The sequence below is a fragment of the Tympanuchus pallidicinctus genome, unplaced genomic scaffold, assembly GCF_026119805.1.
Source record: "Tympanuchus pallidicinctus isolate F22 unplaced genomic scaffold, pur_lepc_1.0 scaffold5, whole genome shotgun sequence".
Lineage (NCBI taxonomy): Eukaryota > Metazoa > Chordata > Aves > Galliformes > Phasianidae > Tympanuchus > Tympanuchus pallidicinctus.
Genome location: NW_026294769.1, coordinates 57286953 through 57314060, shown reverse-complemented (window position 1 = coordinate 57314060; position 27108 = coordinate 57286953). Strand labels below are relative to the sequence as shown.

Genomic DNA, 27108 nt, shown 5'->3' with positions numbered 1-27108 from the left:
TAAAATTTTGTATTGTTGTTTTGTGAGAATTGCTAACTGTCTTTCAGGTGAAGGAGGAAATGAAAAGTCTTGTTCAAGACAGAGGTGTCAATTCCTTCAAGATGTTTATGGCCTATAAAGATTTATACATGCTTAGTGATGATGAATTGTACTCAGCTTTCTCCTGCTGTAAGGAACTTGGAACAATTGCTCAAGTTCATGCGGAGAATGGGGAGCTAATAGCACAGGTGGGCATTTGATATTTTGTCCATCAAAGTCAGAAATATAACTTGTCCTGTTATCTAAACACTCTAGAGAAAAGCTTTTTTCCCCTATTTAAACTCCAAGGAACCGAAGAACTACATCCCAAAGGATGTTTGTGATGGGCGTAAATATTTTAACCTGGAATACTGGGTTTAATACAGATGGGAAGCAAATGGTTCTGTCACAATTAGAGTTATACTTTCCATATAACACATGTACTTGCAATGTATACTTGGCTGATAAATAAAGCATCAGGCAAAGTCTGAGGTTGGTTGAAGGGGAAGTTCTTGGTCAGATATTTGCATGTCAGGTGTATGATGCCTGACCCTATGTAGCACAATAATAAATTCCCTGAGAAAGATAGTATTGTAACTAACTTGTTCCTTCGCAAACTTACTGCAGTTGTCTGGTTTAGGATCCATTTGGCAGACTGTATGTTCACAATACCATGGTTTCACTTAAACTGACTCTTCAATGTTTTTATGTCCAGAACACGAAGAAGTTGCTGGCAATGGGGATAACTGGTCCTGAGGGTCATGCTTTGTCACATAGTGAAGATGTGGAAGCTGAAGCTACGCATAGAGCAATTATCATAGCAAATACCATAAACTGCCCCCTTTATGTAGTCCATGTGATGAGTAAGTCTTCAGCAAGGATGATAACCAATGCACGAAATGAAGGTAAAAGTCCTAATTACTTTATGCTTGGCCATAGCATCGAAGGGAGTGTCATCAGTGTCTCAGTCTGCAGGGCTGCCTTAACCCTAAAAGCATAGGTAAACTCCTTGCAATGGGATCTTTAAACTGTGTGTGTGGAGCTAAGAACTGTGACAGGACAGTTACTGAGGTTGAGACTTTCCCTTCTCCCCAGAATAGCCTTTTTCTCCTTCATGCTAGATCTTCACAGTTGAAGAGGTAGCCAGAACAGCACTGCATTAAAAACAATGTGATGTTACAAAAAGAAGTAAGGAGCTTAGATGCAACTGAATCTCCTCATTGTCCTAGACATGGTCACTAATTTATGTCTAAAGAATGTTATGTGCACAGTCAATTTAAGATACAGTCATCTCAGTGAAGCTTACATAGCTTACAGGCTATAAGTCACTTACTGAAGATCTGTTGAGGCAAGGAATCTCTTGGTATCCAGGCATAAGGAATCTGCTGCAAGCATAACCTCAAGAGGTGTCACTGCTCAAAGGGAGATACTGTTTTGCAGCCAGCTACTGTGCAAGAGGGCTCAACAGGCTGCTCACTATCTATGGGATAAGATGATTAACTCATAGTCATGTTTGTATACCAACAATATTAGTGTCTTCCAAATTTGGCTTGAGTCAAGACACTGACCAGCCCTGTGGTGAGGTGGGTGCACTGTGCAAATCAACCCTTTGCTATATTGTGTTATGTTTCCCACACCACTTTGAGCTAGATGATGGAACCGTTGCATCCATCATGGCTGCAATTTCTGGTCATCTACTTAAGTTGGATACAGCTATCGCAATTGCCACTGGTAGTTATCACTTGAGCAGAGTTTTTGGGAATAGAGGTCAGGTTCAGGTATTGGGGGAGTGTACTGTGACCAGCCTGAGGTAATGGGTATGTTTCTATTCTCCTTCATTGAGTTACAGTCAGCAGCTGGCTGAACATGAGCCACCCATGTGCCCAGGTGACCAAGAAGGCTAATGACATCCTGGCTTGTATCAGAAATAGTTCAGTCAGCAGTAGCAGGGAGGTGATCACCCCTAGTGAGGCCACATCTTGAATACTTAACTATGTTCAGTTTTGGGCCTATCACTACAGGAAAAACCTTGAGGCTATGGGGTATGTCCAAAGAATGTCACTGAAGCTGATGAAGGATATGGAGCACAAATCTTATGAGCAACAGCTGAGGAAACTGGGATTGTTTTGTCTGGAGAAGAGGAGGCTCAGGGGAGACTTCATTGCACTGCAAGTACCTGAAGGAGGTTGTAGAAAGGCGGGGGTCAACCTCTTTTCACAGGTGACTAGTGATAGGATGAGGTATAGTGGGCTTAAGTTGTGTGAGGGAAGGTTCAGGTTGGACATTAGGAAAAAATTATTCTCAGAAGAGTGATAAGAAATTGGAATAGGCTGCCCAGAGCAATGGTGGAGTCACTGAGTCACTGTCCATGGAGCATTTTCAAGAGAAGGGTAGACGCAGCACTTAGGGACATGGTTTAGTGGGCATGGTGCTGATGGACTGAGGATTGGGCTAGGTGATCTTAACAGGTTTTTCCAACTTAATGTTTCTAGGATTCTATAATTTTCAAGCCTATATCAGCTACTTAGATGAGAAATTGTGCAACAGTGACAATGCCATATTTGTACAGACAGTGGTGTTACATGATGAGGACATGTATTTACTGGGCACTTAGAAGTCAGGGTGATGTTGACAGTGTCCAAAAGTTTAAATTCACTCCAGAGAAGGGTTTCTTAGTTCATGCACTACAAGGTTCATAATCTGTTCTGGCCTGCCAGAACTGACTGATGCTCTTGGCCATCTGTTGGGCAGACTAAAAGCTGCCTGCAGGTTGCAGGAATTAGGTTGTTGCACGTGTTCTTCTGTAAGTGCCTGTGGAAGCATGGCACTGTGGGGACATTATATCAGTGGAAGGGATAAGACTGAAGCCCACGATTTGAAGGGCCTGAATTCTTATGGATTTTCTGTCCTTGTTATCTTTTCATCTCACCTAATGTGAAATGCATAAAGATTTGTTTCCTCATTTCTTGAATTCGACTTTACACTAGTGGCATGTATTATTAATATCAAAATGCACAGTTTGAGACCTTGGACAAAAATACAACCAAAATCAGCCTGACATCAGTGTGCAAAAGTAAATTGAAATGTTTATGTGGAATATGTATTGATTATGACTTCTAGTAAGACTTTTCTGTAATTCAGGTTTATAAAAAATCTTACCAACATATTTTTTAGTAGCATGTTTTTTGTACTGTGCTATATTAAATTTCTCCACTAGATGACAGTGCTGCTGGTGATGTGAATTCTATCCATCAGTGTGCTGTTATTTGTACATTCATAGGCATAGGCATAACACTGACATTTATGTCAAAGTTAACTACAAGAAGCTGTAACAACAGTTAAAATACTCAGATTAAAGAGAAAACACTGGCTGTGAATGTAAAAGACCTAAGAGAAGAGGTGTTGTTTTTAACACACTAATCAAGTACAAATCAATGTCGTCAGTAAATTCTGTAAAATACTGTCTGACATATGTTGTAGGGATAGACTGCAGTGCCAGTATGATAAATGGCTTTATCACAGTACGCTGCTTCAGAGTGTAAAAAGAATAAATTGGTATTACTTATGCTTATTGTTGTGCAAATTGCATTTTGTAGCTTCCTGTGTTCATAATTGTCAAAATGCTTGTCTTTATGCATCACAATATAACACATTTTTTCATAATTAATTTCTGCTTTCATTGAAGTATGTATCTTAGGAGAAAGAAATCTAGCATTGATTAAGAAATTACTGAAGAGCACTAACGTACTACAAAGATTGGTATAACAGCTGCAGGTTTTAGAGAGACTGGTCTGTGTAAATTCTGGCAATTAGATATCTACTGTTGTTGTTAATTTCAGTAAGTATTATTTTTCATTCCTCAACTAAAAGTGATTTTGCAAAATGAAGAGTTCCAGACAAAAATACTTAGATTTGTGAAGCACTGTATAAATGATGTAAATAAAACTGGAGAAGAATTGCCAGAAGGTGGAGGGCGATGATTCTTCCCCTCTGCTAGGCTCTTATGAGACCATATCTGGAGAACTGAATCCAATTCTGGACCCTTTAGTATAAGAGGCATTTGGACATACTGGAGAGAGAATCCACCAGAGGGCCACCAAGGTGCTGAAGGGTCTGGAGCACCTCTGTGGGGAGAGGTTGAGAGAGCTGGGCCTGCTGAACTTGGAGCAACTGATCCTCCCTGAGATCTCATCAGTATCTATACATATGGGGATCTCAATATCTATAAATACCTGAAATACCTGAAGAGAGGATGCAGTGTGAAGGTGGAACTAGGATCCTTTCAGTGGTGTGCAGTACCAAAACAAGATGCAGTGGGCACAAACTGGAAGACAGGAGGCTCCTTCTGTGCACCAGGCAGCTCTGCTATGATGTGTGGGTGCTGGAGCACTGACACAGGTTGTTGCCTGTAGGCTATGGAGTCTTCTCCTAGACATGGACCTGGGCCCCCTGCTCTGGGTGTCCCTGGTTGAACAGTGGTGGGACTTGATGGCTCTAAGGGTTCGTTCCAGCCTCGGCCACTCTGTGATTCTGTAAAAAGCCAAATATTTGAAGTATATTCAACCTGGAGAAGTTAAAACCACTCTAATATGAAAGCTGAAAAACTCTTACACATAGGGAGGGAAACTCCAAGGCATTGAAAATACTTTAACACAGTTTATTCACCTTTTCAAGATGATTTCTCCATCCTTTGATACTAGCTTTCTGCTAGTGAAATTTTTCATGTTTCTTACTAAATATTTAGCATGAAGTACTTTGTGTGAGTGCATATTCCTCTCAGCCTACACTGGAGGAATACTGACATTCTTTGCTGTTCCATCACACAACCGAAAAAGGGATAGACTTATCTTCACTGAGATACGTATTCAGAGAGAAAATGTATATTTTGGGTGATGGCATGATATCAGTGTGGTTTTCAGATTCTTTGGGATGCTTTTCAGATTCTAAGGGATGGTGATTTTTCTGGTCAAAAGTATAAGAGCCCAGTTCATCTTTGTCTATCTTTTAGATGAACATTGTTTTTAGAGTTAGAAACTGAAGGCCTGATCCAATTTTCTGAAGAAAGAAAGCATAATTCCATTGATTTAAGGCTTAAATCTTAAAGGCTAACACCAGCCATCCCGGTTGTAAAAGAATACTAAGAATACTCGAATACATGAGAGTAACAAACTTCAGGGAAATTTTATGAGTGACAGTTTTTCTCTCTCCTTCCCTCCATGCAGAAGTCCACTGTATGCTCTCATCTCCAGCCGTACCTGTTACCAAGGGAAGTCTCCAGCCTATAGTAGCATGTTTTTCATGTACACCAGCAATAGCCATAGTGCTGCTGAATTCAACAGAAAATCCAAGATTTCTACATATTTTGACTGTGTTGGAGAGGAAGAGCTCAAACTACCATCTTATTCTTTTTTGGTTCCTACCAACCTATTTACAGAAGCAATCATTCACTGGTTCTCAATTTGAGGGGGTCAAAAGCCACATCTCTTTTTGAGAACTGTACATAGTCATCTCAGTGGACTGTTCCAGAATATATACTTATTCAATTAAAAGAAGCATGCTTAGACTTACAAAAATCCCATACCTCACACCATCAGCTACAGACTAGGTCAGATGTTACTGAGAGGAAGGACATGTTTGTGAGTGTACAGACTCTCAAGCTGATGCAGAGCACAAGAATGCAGTTGAAAATCCAGACTTTTTAGATAGCTCATGCAGGACAGCTCAGGTCCAGGCTGTAGATAGATTAACTAATGCAGCGATATGCCTGTGCCATTAAGCTCTGCTTTGCATTCCCACCTCTATCAGATTGTAGCTGATCAAGTGAGTACCTCTGCCCCATGTGACCTTATCTTCAGTCCTTCTGAAAATTTTACTGAAGCAAACACACAAGGACCAGTTTTACAAGCCTTTAAATATTAGTAGTTGTTTCTGAAGATTGTAGCTCTTTTTGAATTCTGAAAGGTGTTAGAAGAGATTACAATTGTGTGTTCTTCTTTATTTGAAACTAATTTATGTGAATGTAGCTCTTTCCAGTCAGTTTTATGTCTAACAAAGAAGTCACTACAGCTATTTCCCAGCTATTTCAGAGTGTCAGAAAGACCAAATGACATAACACTATCTGCTTACTGTTTTTATTGAATGCAGAAAGACATAACAAGAGGAAGGATTCAATATATTACTGCATTACTCCAATTTTATGTCTATAGGCAGAAGCCAGTTGGGTTAAAAGAGCCTTAATGTGGAATTCCCTTGCTATTTGGGTTTTGCTTTAGCAAAATCTTTGCATTATTGCACCCGTCAGTCTGACTAGTCATAGTCCAAATGAAATGCAAGAAATTGTCAGTGAAGTGTTCAGATACAGTCTGTTGAAGCTGCAGTGTTCATACTCGAAAGTCACTTGCAGAAATTGCTTCTACTCCTTCTGTCTCATGGCAACAAGGGGAGATGTTCAAATTCTGACTTCAGAAATATTATCAGCTCTGGTACATGAGTTTGAATCAACTCAGTATAAATGGCTGTGAATTTGAGGATGTAATTTTGTTTGGATATAATGGAAATAATGTAAGAAATGATTTATGGAAGTGAGCATATATTCCCTTTCTACTGTTATTATGTTTGTCATTTTTAGCTATGACCTAATGTTGTTTAGTTCAGGTTTGCTTTGTATGAAAGTTTCTTCATCTTGTTGCAGTTAGGAGAGATCACAGACACAGACACATTCTGCTTTCCATTGATTTTTCTGTCAAAAGTCTACTAGGTTAATATAGAATATATTGTTATAGAATCATAGTAGTCTTTGGGTTGGAAGGGTCCTTAAAGGTCATCTAGTTCAACTTTCCTGCAAAGAGAAGGGATTGGTGTTGGGACCAATGTTATTTAACATCTTTGTAGGCAATGTGGACGGTGGGATTCAGTGCACCCTCTGCAAGCTTGCAGACAACACCAAGCTGAGTAATGCAACTGACACGCTAGAGGGAAGGGATGCTATCCAGAGGGACCTGGACAGGCTTGAGTGGTAGGCCTATGCCAACCTCACAAGGCCAAGTGCAAGGTCCTGCACCTGATTGAGGGCAGTTCCAAGCACAGATACACGTTGGGCAGAGAACGGCTTGAGAGCATCCCTGAGGACAAGGATTTTGGGGTGTGAGTTGATGAAAGACTCAGAATGTGCTGGCAATGTGCTCTTGCAGCCCAGAGGGCCAATTGTATTGTGGGTTGCATCAAGAGAAGTGTGACCAGGAGGTCGAGGGAGGTGATTCTGCCTCTTTACTCTGCTCTTGTGAGACCCCATCTGGATTACTGTGTCCAGCTCCGGAGCCCCCAACATAAGAAGGACATGGAGATGTTGGAACAGGGGAAGAAGAGGGCCTGCTGCTCGAGCCTGTCTAGGTCTCTGTGGATGGCATCCCGTCCCTCGAGCACATTGACTACACCACACAGCTTGCTGTCAGCCACAAACTTGCTGAGGGTGCACTCAGTCCCACTGTTCTTATCATTGACGAAGATATTAAAGAGCACTGGTCCCAGTACTGCCCCTGGGAGACACCACTCTTCACAGATCTCCATCCAGAGAGCCATTGACAACCACTCTCTGGCTATGATCTTGTAACCAGTTTCTCATTCATTGAACAGTCCACCATATCTTTCCAATTTGAAGAGAAAGAAACTACGGGAGACCATGTAAAAGACCTTGCTGAAGTCCAAATAGTTTACATCTGCAGTTTTTCCCTTGTCCACTGATAAAGTTACAACATCAGAAAAAGTAACAAGGTTGGTCAGGCAGAACCTGTACTTGGTGAAGCCATGCTGGTTATCTCATATCACATCCTTCTCTTCTGTATGCCTTATCACAGCTTCCAGGAGGATCTGCTCCATGATCTTCCCTGGCACTGAGATAAGACTGACAGGTCGGTAGTTCCCTGAGTCATCCTTTCTACTCATCTTGTATCCATTAAAAATGTATGTGACATTGCCTTTTTTCCAGTTACCAGGGACTTCACCTGACCACCGTGACTTTTCAAATATCATTGTGAGTGGCTTGAGAGCTACATCAGCCAATTCCCTCTGGATTGTGGAGTGCATCTCATCAAGACCCATAGCCATTCAGGTTCCTCAAGTGGTTGCAAACCTGATCTTTGCTTACAGCAGGAGCCTGTTCTTTACTTACAGCAGAACTGGCTCCCTCAGTTCCCACCATTTGAACCATCTGTTAGAGGATTGCATGTAGAGCAGTCATTAGTGAAGACTGAGGCAAAAAGGTTATTATCTCAGCCTTCTCCTTGTCGATTGTTATTAGCCTGCCTGTATTGCTCACTGGGTGAGGAACACCTTCCTTCTGAGTGATGTACCTATAGAAGTCTTTCTTATCCTTCTTTGTGCCCCTTGCCAAGTCCAGTTCCAGTTGGGCCTTGGCCTTCCTGACCTGTCCCTACACTATTCCTATACTCCTCCCAGGTTACCTGTCCCTGCTCCCACTGCCTGTGCATTTTCTTTTTGGTCTCCAGTTTGATCAGCAGGTCTCTTGCTGTCCTCTCCTGATTTCCTATACCTCAGGATGGAGAGCTAAAGAAAGCTTCCTTAAAGATCTACCAGCTCTGCTCTGCTCCCTTTTCCTTCAGGACAGATTTCCAGAGGGTTTTGTTGAATAACTCTTTGAAGAGCTGGAAGTTGGCTTTCCTAAAATTAAGATTCTAATTTTACTCTTTTTTTTTGCCTGTCTGATATCCTTCAAGAGTGTGAACATTGTTGCATCATCCTGCATTGTGTATATATGCTGGACTTTTTGAGTATATATCTATACTGTGACACCCTGTCCTCAAATACTGTGTTCAGAATTGCCCAAAGAAAGCCCAAGATCTCCCTCATTCCTGCTGCAGCTCTGAATTAGAAAAACACAAATCCAGCTCAAACCTCCTCATTCACTGGGTGTCTATATTGCTTAAGTGGATAGCCTCACATTCAGTGCTTTTGGTTTTGAAAATAAGGTTTTCAAAAACAACTGTTTAAATCATGATTTTTAGTCCAAAAAACTTATGGTGGTGCAAATAAATGGGACTGGAAGCTTAGAATGCTCCAAGCCAAGGCATCAGAACATCAGTTCAGCATGTCAGAGCATGATGAGTTAGATATAGCAAATTAATTATGCTCAGAGAAAGTATGTAGGTCATGGCATGCTACTGTAGTCTTGGAATAAATGTACAGTATGGTAATGCCAGTGCAGGTCTTGAAACCTTGTAGAAGTAACTGTAGAACTGTAGGTTTTAATATTTTAGAAATGGTATGTGACTTTTTTTACAAGTCTAGCATAGAAAGGTCAAGCAATGGCACTACTGCAGTAGGAAGCATTTTGACAAGAACTAAGCTCCTCAGAAGCTACTTGTGCAAGCGTAGCAGCTTACAGAAATACCAGAACTTAATGCATGGAGAAAAAATTGCAGTGGTTTGCTTTGTTGTTTTCCAGTAGTAAAGATAAATGCCTCAGCAGAACACCAGAAAAAGAACACTATCTAGTAACAGAACAGTGGCCATCTGAACTCTTGCTGAGATAACATAGAGATAGTTTTAACAAAAATTGCCCCTAGTCACTAGAGTGAAATATAAGGTCCACAGAAAGGTAACTGTTGTCTGTGAAGAGCAGGGGCAGCAGAAAACTCTTGCCAGGATCTGGCAAAGGCTGCCTTTAACAAGCACCAAGCAGCCTAGGAGTGGGTGCATGAGGCTCCGGATTGCTCTGATGTTTTGGAAACTATAATGGTTAGTGGCATTATCTGCTATGCCCACAGAACAGTAACATGGCTGAATCAACTCCTAAAGGAGGAAAACATCTTGTTTCATCTCCCTTCTTCTAATGGGTTTCAAGCCCATGTTTCCTAGGAGGAAAAAATACTTAAATTATATTAGCTCTATCCAAAGGCTAACAGCTTGTTTAGATTGCAGTCCTCATATGAGAAACCTAGAATACTATGCCACACACAGATAAAGTTTGGAAAATAACTTTTAAAATTAAAGTATTTATGGTTTTTAATTTGGAAATGTTTTTATATTTTTAAAATTTATACCTGATGCTCTGTTGTTCTTCCTGGTCAGCATGCCTGCATTTATAGTCTGAAAGTTAAAAATAACATCTTGCAAGGTCTGTTTTTGCTGTATATGCTAAATTACATTGTTACATAGTCAATAATTTCAGAACATCAAACAGAAAGAAATACATGGATCTTGAACATAATTAATGCAACCCAGGACTGCGTTCCTTTTGAAATCTCAATCAAGTGCCTAGAAAACACTGTAAAACCCATTATAATATATCTGTCAACAATTTAATTAAAAAGCTTTCCAAAGCAATGGTCTTATGAGAAAATATATTGGGAAATCACCAGCAGAATATTCAGAAGAGAGATGCTGTGTTATAGCTTAGTTAATCTTAGTTTACTATGTTCTTCCATGTATTGATGTTTAATTTGAAATATTCATTCAAATTCAAATATATCACCACCAAAAATTTCTGAAACAGAGGAAATACAAGAAATTCATTTTTGTGTAACTTGGTGATGATACAATTGCTTTACGTGCTTTTAGGAAAGGTGGTTTACGGGGAGCCTATTGCTGCTGGTCTTGGCATCGATGGTACCAACTACTGGAATGAAGACTGGGCTCATGCTGCAGCACATGTGATGTCACCTCCACTCAGTCCAGATCCTTCTACTCCGGATTTCCTCATGAACTTACTGGCCAAGTAAGCAGATGAACAAACACTGACAGCTGTTGCACAAATACTCAGCAAATTCTGTCTGTTTCCCTGGAGATATTTTAGGTACAGAATTATCAGGAAGGTGAAATGGAAGGTGAAACCGTAGATTAAAAAAAAAAAGATTAAAAAAAAATAAATGTTACAGAAATTAGAAACTGCTCAGATTTTGTTTCTCGGAACTGTTGTGACTTTCTGTCCTCACTTGATTTTAGTCAGTAAGCCTTGTCTTGCTAGTACTGAAGCAGAAAGTAAAACAGGAGAACAGCAAGGCTGTACGTTGGTGGAAATTTTGTGAAAAGATGTCACAATTAGAGGTTCTGGGCATTGCTATCAACTCAGCGTTTCATCTGAAATTTGGATACTACATGAAAATTAAGCCCACTGTTTTCTGAAAGCAGATAAATATATTTCACTTCATTACATTTGCTTCAGAAGGAATTAGGAACAGGTGGTGGATGCTCTATCCCAAAACACATTCAGGGTCAGGCTGGATAGGGCTCTGAGCAACCTGATCTAGTTGTAGATGTCCCTGTTTATTGCAGAGGAGTTGGACTAGATGAGCTTTGAAGGTGCCTTCCAACTCAAATGCTTCTATGGTCCTTCAGAGCCACAAAATGTGGTTGATGGTTGTGCAAATCTGGGGTAACTTAGAGGGAACAACATGGATCTGTGTCAGGGGAGGTTTAGGCTGAGGATTAGGATAAGGTTCTTCACCAAGGGGGTTGTCAGACACTGGAACAGGCCCTCCACAACAGTAGTCGTGGCACCAAACCTGCCAGAGTTCAAGAAGCACTTAGACAGTGCTGTTAGATATAGGGATTGAATTTTGAATGGCCATGTGTGGAACCAGAAGTTGGGCTTAATGATCCTTTTGAGTCTTTTCCAACTCAGGATACTCTATGATTCACGGGATATGTGGAATGACAGTCCGAAATTGTTCTAAGTGGGGATGGAAATTTTGCTCTGGGCAAAAAAAGATAGCGTTCCATTTGTGGAACACCTGTGGCATATTCATATATCCATATATCCATAACTAAGAGTGTTTTTTCTATCCTTGGTATTATCTGAGGACTTTTGGAAGAGAAACTGGCAGTCACTGTGAAGATACTCTTGGAGGATGGGTTAAAGACAGGCTGACAGGATGTTTTCAGTTTCTCTTTGCAGGAAGGATGGTTGGATGTGTCTACCCAGCCTTGCAAAAGATTTTCCTATGCAACACTGTCTGACACATGCTCCAATTCATAATTAACTTTGTTTCTCCACAGTGATGACCTGTCTGTGGTAGGGACTGACAACTGCACTTTTGACACATGCCAGAAAGCTCTTGGAAAGGATGATTTCACCAAAATCCCTAATGGACTGAATGGAGTGGAAGACAGGATGTCAGTAGTGTGGGAAAAAGGCGTTGTAAGTAAATCAAGATGTCTGAACATGGAAGTAATTGGTGTCTCCAACAAAATACACTGTCTCAGTATAATTAGCTTCTCAGATTTATCAAAGGTATTTATCACAGGATATGTGATAACACAGTTTTCATAAAACAAGATACCTGCGAAATGTTGTGTCTCCTGAGGAAACTGCTCAGCAGAACTACAGATTCAGAAGCCAGCTAAGAAATTTGATTCCAGTTGACTATGAACTATGACTATAGCTTTAAATTTGTCTTTTTTTCCCTTTTATTATGAGGTAAACTGACACAAAGTCATCATATTCCATATTTGGTGAAAGTGCCTTTTAATGTGTGCACCAGAGACAAATAGTTATTTTTATTTCTTTTAAACTCATCAGTAAATTGATGTGCTGCTGTGATTTTGGTAGAGATCAACCTTTTCATCAACACAAATATTTTTTATATTCCTTGTTTAAAAAACAGTGAGTTTACTTTTGTGTACTTTCTTTCAGTACAGTGGAAAAATGGACGAAAACAGATTTGTAGCTGTTACCAGCACAAATGCAGCAAAGATCTTTAACCTTTATCCGAAGAAGGGAAGAATTGCTGTGGGTTCTGATGCAGATATCGTAATTTGGGATCCTGAAGCTACAAGGTATGTAGGGGAAGTTGTTTCCTTCCATCCAGATGCTCTGCAGGAAAAAAGTACCTCAATCCATTTGTGTAGCAATAAACCTCTGGGGAGAGATTATGGTGTTTTTTCAACCGTACTTCGTGTGAATTATTTTCAAGTTATTTATTTGACTCCTGCAGTAGTGTTTATAAGTAGAGATCCTTGATCTCTAGATGGCCTTAAAAAAATCTCCCAAATTGCTGACGAAGCACGAAAATAACAAGATCCATACATTATACTACCAGGGCATGGTATCCTAAGAGTAAAAATAACCACTTTTGGATCTTAGAGTAACTGTTAAGCGCTTGACTATGTTTAGCTCCCTTCCACCACAAAAAGCAGGGAGAGAAGCCTGTGTTCCTGCAGAGTGATCCATCACAAGCTTGTGTTTTGAGCTTACAGCTATTTCAAACATATTCAGAGGTGGTCAGAATCATTAGTATGGGGTCCTGACCTGTTAACATCTCCTTCCTAGCTAGCAGAACAAATACAGTGGTAAAGCTGTAAGTGAGCCTAGTTCTGAAGCTCAAGCTGTATGTGCTTGTACTTAAGGAGCTTTCTGACTTTGTGCCCAGTAAGTCTGCTTAAGTAGAACTTGTTACACCAGCAACAGAAGCACAAAAGATATGCCAATCTCTTGCCTTGCATGGCCTGATGCCATGGTACATTCATGCTTCAAAAGACATCCACTGTCTTTCTGAGAGCCTCAAATCAAACACAGCACAATCTGTGTAATAGAGCTGATTCCTGTCTTCAGATCTATTCACACCAAGAGCCAAATCCATAATCAGGCTACTGTAAGTATCTCAGGTATCTCTCGAATGTTTCACTTGGCTCTTATGCCCAACCTTGGTATAAAAGCAGTCTAAACTACATGAAAGTGGTTTGGGAGCAAGCTGTCAGATGCAGCTTGCCTTTGGAAGTTGCTAATATCTGCTGAGATGCCTATGGGCTGTGTGAGTGCACCTCCACTGTCTGACCTCCAAGCAGGTCATCTTAAATCTGCAGGCATTAAGCAGTTGAGTACAAAGTCTGACCACATTCAGCCATTGCACATACCAGCAGCTGATCAGGATGTGTACCAGGCAGGTGCTTTGGTGTCAGGCTTAGCTTCAGTAAGCAGCACGAGCATACACACTGACCCTTCACTGAGTTGAAATTCCTTCACTGATGTCAATCTAAACAGTGAGTAAATCCATATGAGAAAGCAATCACAAATCCTAGCTGAGCTTCTTGGGGTGCTGGACATGATAACAGCATTGCCAGTTTTCATCAAGAGATCACAGTGTTTGGAGTTCCTAAAACTTGAGCTGTTTTAACCAAGAAATTGCAATAGATTTTCAGCCTTTGTTTTTAAAAAACAGACTTGAAGACTTCTCTGATTGTAAAGCAAACTTTGGAAGCACAAGTAGATAAATCTGAGGCTCAGAAAGCAAATGGAGGTAAAAAGCCCTAAGCCTGGATTTACCTTACATATACACAATTCTTTAGACTTATCTTCTGGTTTCTGAATTTCAGGCATTTCAATGTACTCATGAATAGCAAAACCACACAGAGTGACACGGAAAAGCAATCTGTGTTTCAGGTTGCAAAGATTGAGGACTTGGAACTAACTACTCAGAAGTCCCACAAAAAGCTGTAAATACCAGCAGAAGTCTCAAGAGTGTCAATCAACACAGAGTCCTGCCCTGTGCTGGGTCAGAGAGATTTTGCTGCTGGGTATTAAATAGCTCATGTGCATTATGCCTCCTGGCATGTTAAGCAAGCATATTTTGGATCCTAGCAATGAGATTTTTCAGGACAGTGGTGCTATAAACTCTGATTTAAAAAAAAAAAACAACAACAACAAAAAAAAACCCTGAAGGTTTATTTTAGAGTTCACTTCTGCTCTGCCTGGGGACAAATGGGACTAGAAGTGGAGTTATGACATTGTTCTCAAGGTGCTTTGTCAGCTCCTAAAATTACTTATCTTTTGCTTCCCGGCCGTTCCTTCTGCCTCCCTTCACTGTCCTGATAGTTCTCTTATAACTTTTGCCCATTGCAGCTTTGAAAGTGCAGTTTTTCTTCAAATAGTTTTTCAGAAATTAAATTGTATTTTTTTACTGAGCAAGCTGATTTTAAGTTGAATCAACCTTTTTGCTTTTATTCATCCTCCCAATCTGTACATTTCCCATTGTTTATCCCTTTGGCTTTTCTGAGAACAAGCCACTGTGCAAGTACCATTGTGTGAACTCCATGGGTAAGTATAAATAAATCTTGAGCTCGTCTATTCATTTCTCTATAAATCCTGAAGAGGGCACAAACAGCCAGACAGAAAAAAAGGATCTAGCTAACGGACTTAAACCATTTGAGATATTACACAACCTGCAGTCTCATATGCTTTTGTTGCATTTGGATATTAGATTTTGATTTCACAATAGGCTTGTTCCTCTTTCTAGCAAAAGAGGATGGTAACTTCCTGTTTTGATGGTAACTATTTTTCACATCTGTAGATCTAAATCTTTCAAGATAGGAAAATGTCATTTTACAGTTCTGGCTCGATGCTGTATTTCTGTAGTCTTAAAATGCTGGCTGGCTGATAGTAGTTCAGATAGTTTGGCAATTGCTGAAACATTGCTGTGAAGAACTGGTATGGTGTTGCCGTATTCTGGCAGAGAATTCTGAAGTCACTTTATGAGTGAAGCTTTTCAAAATAGAAAATCTTAAATTCCTGCAAAATCAGCTGCCTTTTGCCTTCCACATCATTGCCCAATAGCAAGATGATGGGTACAATCTGGGCATTCAGGACATTCCTTTTCTAGGTTGTAAAAGCCTGGTGAATTCAGTATGACAGCTTTGCAAACTGGAAGCAGTTGCAATTCAAGGCTCTACTTGCAGCACTCTGCTGCTTTTGCTGAGGCTTTATTTACAGGTATCATACAGTGACTGGCCTATTTCTGCAGGATTTGCTGGTAATTTCTGCAGAAAATGTATGAAAATTACCAGATTTGGTGGTGTGTTTCAAAGAAACACTTGAAATGTACAAATTCATTAGAAACTGCGTTAGAAAAGATGGGTTGTGAGCTCTGCAAGGTTAGGCTTATTTCTTAGCTTTCTTATACACATGTCATATTTAGAACAAATTCTGAAGGGACCAACTGGTTTACTGCAGCTATGTGCTACCAAACATCAGTCACCTTGTGGGCATCAACGCCCTCAGCATCCCAAGTACAGCCAGTGCACACAGGAATTTTTTTGTGACAACTGCTGGAAAAACCTGACAGCAAGCCAGTGTCTTCTATAGCTGATACCTTTGCCATTTGGAAGCAAGAATACAAAATCTCTAGGGCTTGTGTCAGAAGTGCTCCACAATGAATCTAAATACTGAGTACCCAATTCAGACGGTGGAAAGAGCTGAGCATCACCTGTAAAGAAGGTGCTAAATCTTGGAAGAGATATTCAGCTCCTGGATGCTAGCAAGGCTCCATAAACTAACTGCAGCCTGTCAGAGCCTTGCAAATTGCTTACCCTGGGTCAGGCCATGCAGGCAAGATCAGAACAAAATTTGAAAAGCATAGGTAGAAAAAAATATCATATGGGCCTTAATTGAGTCCAGTTAAATTATCAAGCCACTTTGTTATAACAGCATGCTGTCTAGGAAGCTTTCCTCACCATTGATTTTCCACTTAGCTAGTACAGCCTAAAAGTTGGGTCACTTTTGAATGTAGACGTAGAGGGTTATGCAGGCAGTAGTCTCTCAACTCTTTCTCCTTGTCTCTGGAGTGGCCCTCTGGCATGCCCAGCGTGTACCAAGGAAGCTGGGCTCAATGCCGAGCCCAGCGGTGACAGCTGCAGTCCTAGATGCACGGCCACTGCAGGGGATGCCCAGGTAATAGGGAATGCAGGAGACCTGAGGTAGAAAGAGAGGGAGGAAAATAAGTTGTTAGTTTTGTAACCTACCAGCTATGACATAACTAGAGGTTTCTAACCCGCATTTCCAGTGTTTGTTAATGCATTTTGCAGGAAACAGTCACTGGCTGCAAATCAGCAAGAAATCATAGTGGCCCAGTCTGCTGGCATTTTTTTCCCCCTTTGCCTCTGCTTGTATATAGATACGTTCATGGATAAATGTTTTGCATTTGTTAGAACCAATATCTGCAGCTTATGACTGTCCCATTTGTAGTCAAAGTCTTCAGCCTCAGAGTTAAGCGGGGACAAGAAACAACATTTAAGGACTCTATCCCAAACTACTGCCTGTAATTGTTCATGCAATGCAAGAGGAAAAGAAAAACAACAATGTTCATTGATGATTAGAATAAATAATGCTGTGTCTGTCTTGTTCTTTTGATGAATGATCATAATATTGAATGCTGAGCAAATGGATAATCTCATCTGGACTGAATTAGGCAAAATGAATTAATGTAGCACACAAATACGTATGCATAGGACAAGCATGTTCCAGCACTTTCAGTAGCTCCATATTCTTTGCACAAGTACAAGCCTGCACATACATGAATGTATGCAACTTCCCTAGAATCCCAGACTTCCTGTCAAAACCTGTGATCTCCAATCTAGGGAGCGTGGAGAAAGAATGTATAGGTACAAAGCAGATCAGATTGTTTGCCAGTAGACATTTTGAAGTCCACATCCTTTGTGATACTCAAAGCCTGTCAGGGCACAGCCCTGAGCAACCTGCTGTAGCTGATCCTGCCCAGTGCATGGAGTGGGATCATCTCTGGAGATCTTTTCAACTGTAGTGACTCTGTGATTCTATGAACTGTAACAAAATAAACCTCTATGAGAGAGCAAGATGTATGTTTCCCTAGTAACTTGCTGTCTCACCAAATGTCAACTGCTCTCTTTAGTGAACTGAATCTTAGCAAAGTTACCAAGAAACAAAAGATTATTTCTCATTTTTTCCTCATATAAGCTTATCATTTTCTCTCCAGGAACTATGCCCAGGTCTGCTTTAGTCACTGTATAGACTCATTTCTATTCTCCTCTCTATCCTTTCTTGCAAGCTTAATTTCTCATCATTGTTTCCCTCCTGCCCATCATACAATTTGACAGTTCTCCCTTGGAGTGATTGATAGTAGACTGATGGTATTGTTGACAAATTAGTTGCTTACCATAATCAGAAAAATCATTTTGTTGTCATTCTCTGCCCATCTTAAAGTGGAGCATCTTAAGAGAAAAGAATGCATAAAATAAAGATCCTGTCCCTCAGATATGCCACTGTGACAAAGAGCTCCTAATCATTTACTTCCTATTCCTTCTAGCAACTTTATTTTATCCACAGATCCTCTCACTTCCTACAACTACTGAAAGACTGCTTATTTAGGCATATTTGTAAGCAGCTTGGGATGCAATTTGTATGTGCAGTTATAACAACTACGTAATACAAAATAGATTCTCAGCTTTTTAATCCACATAGATCTCTTCTTTTTCTGCTGTTTACTTCTTTTTTTTCTTTGTAGTAAAACTGTCTCTTTGACGAAGTCCAGTTTACTTATCTTTATAAATAAACAGTGCCTCAGCACAGCACAGGAAGATGAACCAGAAATGCATTTTTGACTAGATTTTAGGAAAGGAAGTTAACGACATGGCAGTGTGAAGGCAGCTGAAGTAATGTGAAGGAGCAAATTGCAGAGGCTGATATTAGCCTCAGAAAACTGGGCTCAGCTCTGAAAAGTTTCAAGACATTTCATTATAAGCACTCAGAGAAGTTGCTTACATCTCAAGTACTTCCTTTAACGTAAGTTGGTTTTCTATAGGAGCTGTTGGCAAAGCAGTTTTCAGAAATGGATTCAGATCATTTTAGCTGCCTTTTATTACTATGTTTTCACTTAAGTAATTATAAAATCTGTGTCCCTCCACTCTGATGAGGTGTTCAACACTTGTTCTTGCCTAAGGGCTGTTGGCTACAGAATCCCTTTGTATTCCTGTGCCTAGAGTATTTAAAGAAAATTATGTGAGGTCTGCATCCAGTTTCCACTGGAACTAATTATGTTCTTCAGCTTCTTATGCCCCCCTCTTGAAAACAACACAGATAAAATCCTTACATCAGTTGAAGTTTAGGTCCTAGAGCTCACTCTAATCTAATGGATCCACCTTCACTGAGCCAATATAGCTTCATTTCCTATGTATTATGAGATGTAGAAGATTACCCTAATGTCATGTTTGCTTCCCTTCATGTGGATGGCCTCCTTGCTTGGCTGTAACTCACTGTTCAGTATTTCAGGTGCTGATGTGGGCTAAGACATGTTTGTGATGCTCCTGGATTGTGTCCGACTTGCCATCTAGTAATTCTAAATTTTTACAAAGCTTCAGGTCTTATGAAGTGCATAGCTTTTGGGTGGACTGCCTGTACTTTCTTGAATATTGCACTACAGCTTTACAACCTTTCACACTGGAGCATTAGTCTTATCTGATGCTCTTTCCTAAGTTTCAAACTTCTGTTTCTGGTTGATTTAGATGTTATATTCTAAGAATGGCTGAGAAGCCCTTCCTCCCATAGAACATAAGTAAGTACAAGGTTACCACATGCTGAATTGCAAAGTCTGCAAATTGCTCTTTGGCCATAGAAGAATTGCTTTTTGACTATAAATTGGTTGGATAGATGCACTGGATTGAAAATAAAGGACAATCTCAGAAGTAAGTCTTTGTCTTTGGTTCTTGGGGAATATCATTTTTTTAATTTATTGCCTGAAACCTGTTTGCAAGGCAGATGTATCAAAACCATCTGAAGTGAATTACATAAAAACACTGATATAAGTAGGAAGAAAAAACAGAGCCTGATGTCTTTGCAATATCCTCTTCATAAAGAATATTATTTAAAATCCTGAAGTAATCATTCTGATCTCTGTTTCCATTTGAGGAAAAGTTATTTACAACAAGAACCTCTGTAATTTATAGCAAGAACTAGAGAATTTTATGGAATTGATAAAAAAAAATTGCCATTCAAATTTTTGAAGCCTAGACTCAGAATCTGCTTTCTCACATTGAATGACATCTTGTCTCAGACATCACTTGGGACATTGGAGGTAACTATTACATTCTATTTCACTATGATGTCAATCTACTTTCTCAGATTATTAATTATTTCAGATGCTCTTGCCATTAACTGAGGAACAGTAGCATTCAGTTTCAAGCAAATACTGGAATTTCACCAAGCTTTCTAGCAAGCTGCTTGTTACTGAGATGGCTGATACAGCATTGAACAGTGTATTGCATAAGGTGTTTGAGATGTGAGCTCCAGATCCAAGCATACTGTCTTTGTTTTAATTCATTGCTGACTTTCTACCTGAAACTTTCACTTCCATTAAAAACCTAAACATAAGTGAATTTTGGTGAGCTCCATAAGCTAGATTGCACTGAACCTTCAGAAAGGGTAGCATGATCAAAGTTTTGTTTCAAGAGAAGAGTTGGAAATTAATTATATGCAAGTTTGTCATTGAGAGAAGCTCTGGGAAATCTATTTTCTCATGTTGCAAGTTTTACGTGTATGAATGGATGTTTCTTTCAAATGCACTAACTTTATTAGTTTTCTATATTTTAATGAAGGACATACATGTCTTTGAGGCATGTTTACCTCCAGTGGTCCTTCTCTAGAACGTTTAAACAGCTTGTTTGCTGAACTGAAGGATCTTGCTTATTTTTCTGATCGTTTGCTCAAGTACTTTTTCCATTTTTCTTCTTATGTCCCAGCACTTGCCTTCAAATAGATACGAGGTATGCCCAGAGAATGCTAAGGATAATTGTATGATAGTAGTTCTTACTTACTGTTCTATCAGTTGGACCCACATGTGTAATGTAATCAGAGGAAGATGTTCACCAGCTCTTTGCAGGGCTGTTATGATACCTACTGATAAGCTTGTTCAACAGGTATTCATAGGATTGGTGAATACAAGGGACCTCTGACTTCATGTCTGAGATAGTAATAGTGCTACATGTTCACAACGGGCTTTTTTGCTACATACACACTCATTATGGAAAATTCTGAATGATCAACAAAAAACATCCCTCCTTTCAGTAATTACAGATAGCAACTAAAATATAAGCTTTCTAAATTAAAATAATAAATGAATTTTAAGATTGGAAGCAGATGTTACGTTTCAAAATCTTGTGACCATTTTAGACACAGTACATAATAAATAGCTTAGTAGATAAAATAGGTAGTAAAGGAGCCTGCACTTCCAAATACAGTGTCATCTCAAGCATTGAGTCTGACTTTCATGTAGCCAGTTAGGGTTAGAGAAATTTGCTAGAAAAATTCTGAAAGTAAAGAATGCAGTCTATGTATTAACAAAGCAATAATACTGTAGCTCAGATTGATATAGTTGAGATCTAACGTTATATTTGCTTAGTGCCTTTGGAGAAAAGGTATGTAGGAGTGTGATTATTATTTGACAGCATAGAGATATTTAGGCTGTGTGTCACTGGATCAAACCAATTCACAATTAGGAGTTACCAAAATTCATTACCATCTACTGAATTTCCAGTTAAATAGTCTTTGCCTTATTTGTGCGTTTCAGTCTTTGAAACACTGCAGCCGTACCTTTCAAACTTTAAATTGCAAGTCATTCCAGCTAAGAGGGCAGAGCTTTTTCTGACCTTATTGTGCATAGATATTTCCTTGATAAGGCAGAATTCAATCATGGTATCCAAATAAAATATTATAACCTGTTGGTTGTCTCTTTTTTTTTTTTTTTTTTTTTTTTTTTTATGCTGATCTCTTTACAGTGGAAAATTTTGTGTTTCAGGGCTGCAAAGTTCTGTCCTTTTGACTCCCTCTTTATTCTTTTGAAATGCAATTACTGTTCAATGAAATGTTAATGCTCTATTCTATTTTTACAGCTATTCCATGATGTACTCTCCAATGTCATAGCTTAATAATGCTACTAAATCTTCCTCTATCAATTCCTTACAATTTTATAATGCAAGGGTCATAGTAATTTTTGTGGTTGTTTTGTTTTGTAAACCCAGGACAATATCTGCAAAGACACATCACCAGGCCAACAACTTCAATGTGTTTGAAGGAATGGTCTGTCATGGAGTCCCTGTTGCAACAATTTCAAGAGGCAAAGTGGTTTATCATGACGGAGTTTTCAATGTCACAGCAGGACAAGGCAAATACGTCTCTCGTCCGCCATTTCCTCCATATGTCTATGAACGAGTCAAGCAGCGGGAGGAGGTTAATTAAAATAATAAATCTCTGTAACGCTTCCTAGAACATGAGGATAACAAGCTCTTGGGAACAGAGGTTTGGGGATTCAATGGCAATTTCGCTTACTAATCAAAATCCACCGAGGTGGGAGGAAATTAAACTAAGGAATCAATTTTTATTGTTCTTCATATTACAGAGAAATATCATAGATTAGTTCCTGCTCTCAGGATAGTCTATAGAGCTTGTAGACAAAGTCTAGGTACTTTTTAAAATAAATCCCACCTGCAATAAAATTGGCCAAAATATTTTGCAAATAGGCGGTCTGACTACTTGCTAGATTTCACCACTATTTTCCCTGAAAATCACAAAGGCATTTTACACAGGAATAAAACCTATACTGGAGGAACAGATCGAATATTTAGAGTTAAGCCCTGTAGAATATTGAACACTTAGCTTTCTTCCAGCAAGAATATGTTAAAAGCTGAACATGTGCAAAACACTCTGCTGGACCAAACTTATTGTTCAAGCTCTTCTTCTGACTTTTTTTAAAGAAAAACAAATTAAAAATAAATGCAGACTGAATGTGCAGTGTCTATTTGCCATGCAGGCATTCATGAAGAATTTTTCTGAGGCCATAGTGTTGCTTATCATGGGTAGGATTTTCAAAAGCACCCAGACTAAGCATAATTGAAAATCACAACCTGAATCATTAGAATTCACTGCAGGATCTAGAAGTTAAATTAGAAAACATCAATGTCTCTGACGATATGACTCTTAGAAATGCTTCCAAGATGATTCTATACATTATATCCCACTGTTGTCTTGCTGGACTGTGAAAGGTGGGTGAAAATCATTGAGGTTTTCCTTTGAACACTATACTCTCCCAGGAGCTGGTGGTCTGTCTGCTAGCTAATAGGTGTGATACACTTCCAGGGATAGGCAGAGCAGCCCTTTCATGAGCACACAGTTTTTCTATGGAAACTAGAAATGGTAAATAAATGATGCATGTTTGGGTTTTCTGAGAACCCTTTGGATATGTATGATACACAAATTTCTATGTGCCTCTGAGTCTGTTTAATCCACTAGACACTGAAGATTGATATTTTGTTAATGAGAGCTGCTTATGATTATTGCACTTCCTTTGTTGTGCAGTGTTAGTTCCTTTAGCTTTCAGTGCAATATAAATGCCATATAATGGTTATAGAAGCTAGCCACTGAAACAGATTTGTACTGGCATTACACTAAAAAAGACTTAGGGCATTCCTTTTCCAGTAATAGAACTAAACGATTATTAAGTTCTTCCTCCAGCATAACTATTAGTGAACCCAGATCCTGGCATTGCTAGTAAAGCTTTATATCCCGTGTGAAAGGAAGGGCAGTATCAAAACTAAATTAAAATTTATGAGAAATTTGGCAATCACAGAATTCTAAGACTTCAGTGACTTTTGTGGTTTCTATTTCCAATCGAAGCTTGGGAGAATTTTGCCTTAACTATAGCAGTGCTTTAGTTAAGGAAATTACTTCAGAAGTGATTTTTCTACCAGCTCAACATTCTGTGTAGTCAGCACCTGAGGTGGTGTATGGTAGAAAGCCACACAGGGCAGGAGTGGCTTTGTTTCCTTGATGTTCGCTTTACTCGTATCTGTATTAAGAGCATCACTGGGAAATGTGAACACAGTAATGAGGAACAAGTTTACACTGTGAATGGGCAATGAGTCAGCTCTTCTGGAGAGCTGTACATCTTCTCTTCTGAGATATCCTGAAGTAGATGAAAAAAATATTAAATGTACACACAGAAACAACCAAATACTGCAGATAGCTGATTTATGATCATGTTTTAGCGTGTCTTGATTATTTATATGCCACAATCTCTGGGATATTTCCATTCTGAGATCTGTTTAGATTAAGGAAGGGAGAAGCATAAATAAATTGAGGAGGAACATGGTCAGCTTCTTGTCAGAAAAATGGTTTTAGAGTTGCTTTGTTAGAATCCTGAACAGACTGAACTACCTCCTGATGAAAGCTGAGAACTGAACAGTTTAGTTTTAAACCTTTGTAAGAGAGAAGTTTGATGAAATCATTGTGTAACATGACATACAAAGCTGGGCTATCTCAGGATTGCTGTTCTCATTATGTACAGTTAGCAATTGCAAGGAGAAGAAAAATAATATTTTAAAGTTTGAAATGCTTTATTTCAGGTCTGTCAGCCAATTCCTGTTAAGAGAGAACCATATGCAGGCGTGGTCTCAGCAACACCTGTCACACCAAGCTAACAGCTGCAATCCTCAGGTTTGCTTCCTGCAAGTAACTGCCTATCTTCATTAGTGAAAACTGTTTTACTTAATTCTTCCCTGCAATTCCAAGAAAAATGCAGCTGGCCTTCTGGCATGAGACAGTCTTGTCTGAAATGAGTTCTCTTGGAAGGGGAGCTGTTGTGATATCTTTGAATTTGATGAAAATGAGTGGCAACTTACGTATGGAGGTCCTTTCTGATTAGAGCATAATTTCAAAACTTCTTATGAGAGAAGAGAATGGAGTTTGATCATTAAACTGAGATATGAATTTTAAGTCTCATAGAAAAGTCGAGCTCAGGTAGGACATCCCTTTTCAAGCACCAGGAGTACAAAGTGTAAATGTTAAGCTTGCAACTTTACAGGAAACACAGGAGCAGCTTGATGTGAAAAATCAGATTTTCTAATGTTCCTTTCATACACACAATAAATGTCCATCAGTTGAGCTGTTTGAATGAAGCTGAGAAGTCTGTATTGAAATAACAGTATCTGTCTTCATGCAGTAGAAGTGCTGAAGTCAAAGACAGCTGTGGTCTGATGGACAGCTGAGCTGCTATTAAGCTCAGTGCTGCTAACAGGATATATAGTTATGCCCAGCATTGCCCTCTCCTTCTTTACCAGTGTCCACAATACACTGCTTGGTTACTGACATTCCTTGAATTATGTAAGCTCTGGTGCTTGGTATATCTTTTTGTGAGTTGATTTTCTTGCGAAGCCAATAGAAAACAATTAGCTTCATTTTTCTGGACCAGTTTTTAGATGGCTTAGTGAGTTGAACTCTTAGAAGAACATAGCAAGGATCAGGGCTATGCAGCATATGGATGGGATAAGGCAGCTAGCAAGAAAGGCTAGGCAACAGCATCTCAGTCTTTAACCATTTACAAGTTGCAGAAATGCTTCAGAATATAATAAAATAACTTCAGACAGCACAGCTGGAACATGATGATGCCATACACCAAGTGCAGTTGAAATGTTTGTCTGCTACTGTAGGGCATTGCTTAATACGGGTCAGGGGTATAGTGAGTGGTAGTAAGCATGACAAAAGGCAGGCTGAGTTTTTGGGTACGTATAAGTACCTACACTGAGGTTGCTACCACGAGAAATGATTTGCCAGTAGATGGATGTAAAGCCCCAGTTCTCACATCACATAAAATGTGTTTGTTCTTGGTGCTAATTAATGTGAGGGCAGGAACAAACCCACGGTGGTGGGAGGGCTAAATTAGTTTTTCCACATTTTATTGTATTATTATTTTAAACTTCCCTCAGAGGGAAGTTTGTATAGGGGATCAGGAGAGGCAAGAGAATGCATGCTATTTGTTTTCCTCTGTCATAAGGGAGAAAGCTTTTGTGATTGAGATGAGTAAAGGCTAAAGCTGCAATAGAGTGAGGGAGAAATAATCATTTTTTTTCTAGCTCCTAGCACTCATTCTCCATTATTGCCTTTCAGAGAGACAAATTACAAAGCAGAGATTTTCTTTTGAAAGATCACATCATATTGTCTTTTTCTTTTCTGTAGATAAAAGCAGATGAAAATGACCCTGATGTCTCCACTGAAGAAGTGCACATTTAGTTCAAAACCAGCTTCTCAAGAGCCAATGTGAAACAACTGCAACCAATAAACATTATACTGCGCTTCCTGCATAAAAGTTGTCTTGCAATCTCTCTTTAAAAGAAACTTTATTAGTAGAGCTTGAAAACACTTTTTAGAAAATGACATAATATTAAAATATGAATTGCAATTATAATATGGCAGTAGGTCTGTAGATTCTTAAATGTGGGTAAATTTGGGGGCAATATTTCTTAATATTTATCTTTAAAGGGAGTCTGTTAACCTGTACAGTAAAAGTAGTGAACAGTAGCCTTTAAACACATGGCATACATTATCCAGTCACAGCCTATGAACCCTAATTCTCTAATTAATGTATTAGAAAGATCTCTGTATTTAGGGACACAAGGAATTCTCATACCAGATCCTGGAGCTGATTCTTCTCTTTTCCTCTTCTCTATTCCTGAAAGGGATCAGGTACAGAAAAGTACTGACTCGGGGGGAACTGTCACTATTTTAGAGCTGCTGCTACATCTCCCTATTCTGTGTTTAATGTGGATTTCAATCCTGCCAGTTACACAGCCAAGTGTTTATTGGCATGGTCAAGTATTTCCTATTATAACCTACGGAAATCTATGCTAATTGTGCTGCTGAACTCATCTACTGTATTGATTCTGAACATAGATCTTCTAACTTAAAGGGTTATGAATCAAGGTTATTAGGACCAGAACTTTTGAAAGTCTTTTTACAGAAAATGTGAAGTTTCCCTCAATATAAATGATACAAATTGTGGGTTTTCTGTTCATTTGTTTTCTAGGATAGGATTCTTGAATTTAAAAATATATATTCTCACTTTTTAAATGTATTTGATTTCCCCTCTGAGAAGTAACTGTATTCTAAGAAGCATGAATCTGTTTCCACATATAGGCATATTTTGCTTCAGAAACCTAGAATTAGGTTTAAATTTAAATTTTTACATGCATTAGCCCTCTATTTTTAAGCAGCAGAAATATTTAAGAGAAAAATGAGGCCAACAGAACACCGCCTGTATGGAGATTTTTGTGTCCTGTATTTGGAAGCACTGTAACCTGTTCTGTGCAAGCCATAAGCCAAACAAGCACATGGGGGACATTCATCTTTGTAAGACAGACACAGAAAGCATGTGATAGTTACTGTTCTTTTAAATTTGACAGTGGAAGACAGTCTTATATTTCCTGCTACATTCATAGGCATATGATGATGTATGAGCTTGTAACAGAAACAAACTCTAACACATTGGTAGTTCTTCTGTCTCTGAA

At 39.2% G+C, this 27108-nt stretch overlaps 1 protein-coding gene across 4 annotated transcripts in view; it reads left to right on the top strand.

Annotated features, from left to right (window-relative positions):
* Nucleotides 1-25910, top strand: part of DPYS (dihydropyrimidinase) — a 31012-nt gene extending 5102 nt beyond the window's left edge. The window contains exons 3-10 of one of the 4 annotated variants that reach the window (XM_052703947.1): nucleotides 48-227; nucleotides 734-923; nucleotides 10594-10750; nucleotides 12031-12172; nucleotides 12668-12810; nucleotides 21793-22000; nucleotides 24172-24242; nucleotides 25781-25910. In XM_052703947.1, coding sequence (XP_052559907.1) covers nucleotides 48-227; nucleotides 734-923; nucleotides 10594-10750; nucleotides 12031-12172; nucleotides 12668-12810; nucleotides 21793-22000; nucleotides 24172-24242; nucleotides 25781-25784 — 1095 coding nt within the window. In that variant the 3' untranslated portion in view covers nucleotides 25785-25910. Of the gene's footprint in view, nucleotides 1-47; nucleotides 228-733; nucleotides 924-10593; nucleotides 10751-12030; nucleotides 12173-12667; nucleotides 12811-21792; nucleotides 22001-24171; nucleotides 24274-25780 lie in introns of all 4 variants that reach the window. The other 3 variants (XM_052703945.1, XM_052703944.1, XM_052703948.1) reach the window with 3 other exon arrangements.
* Nucleotides 25911-27108: the final 1198 nt, after the last annotated feature.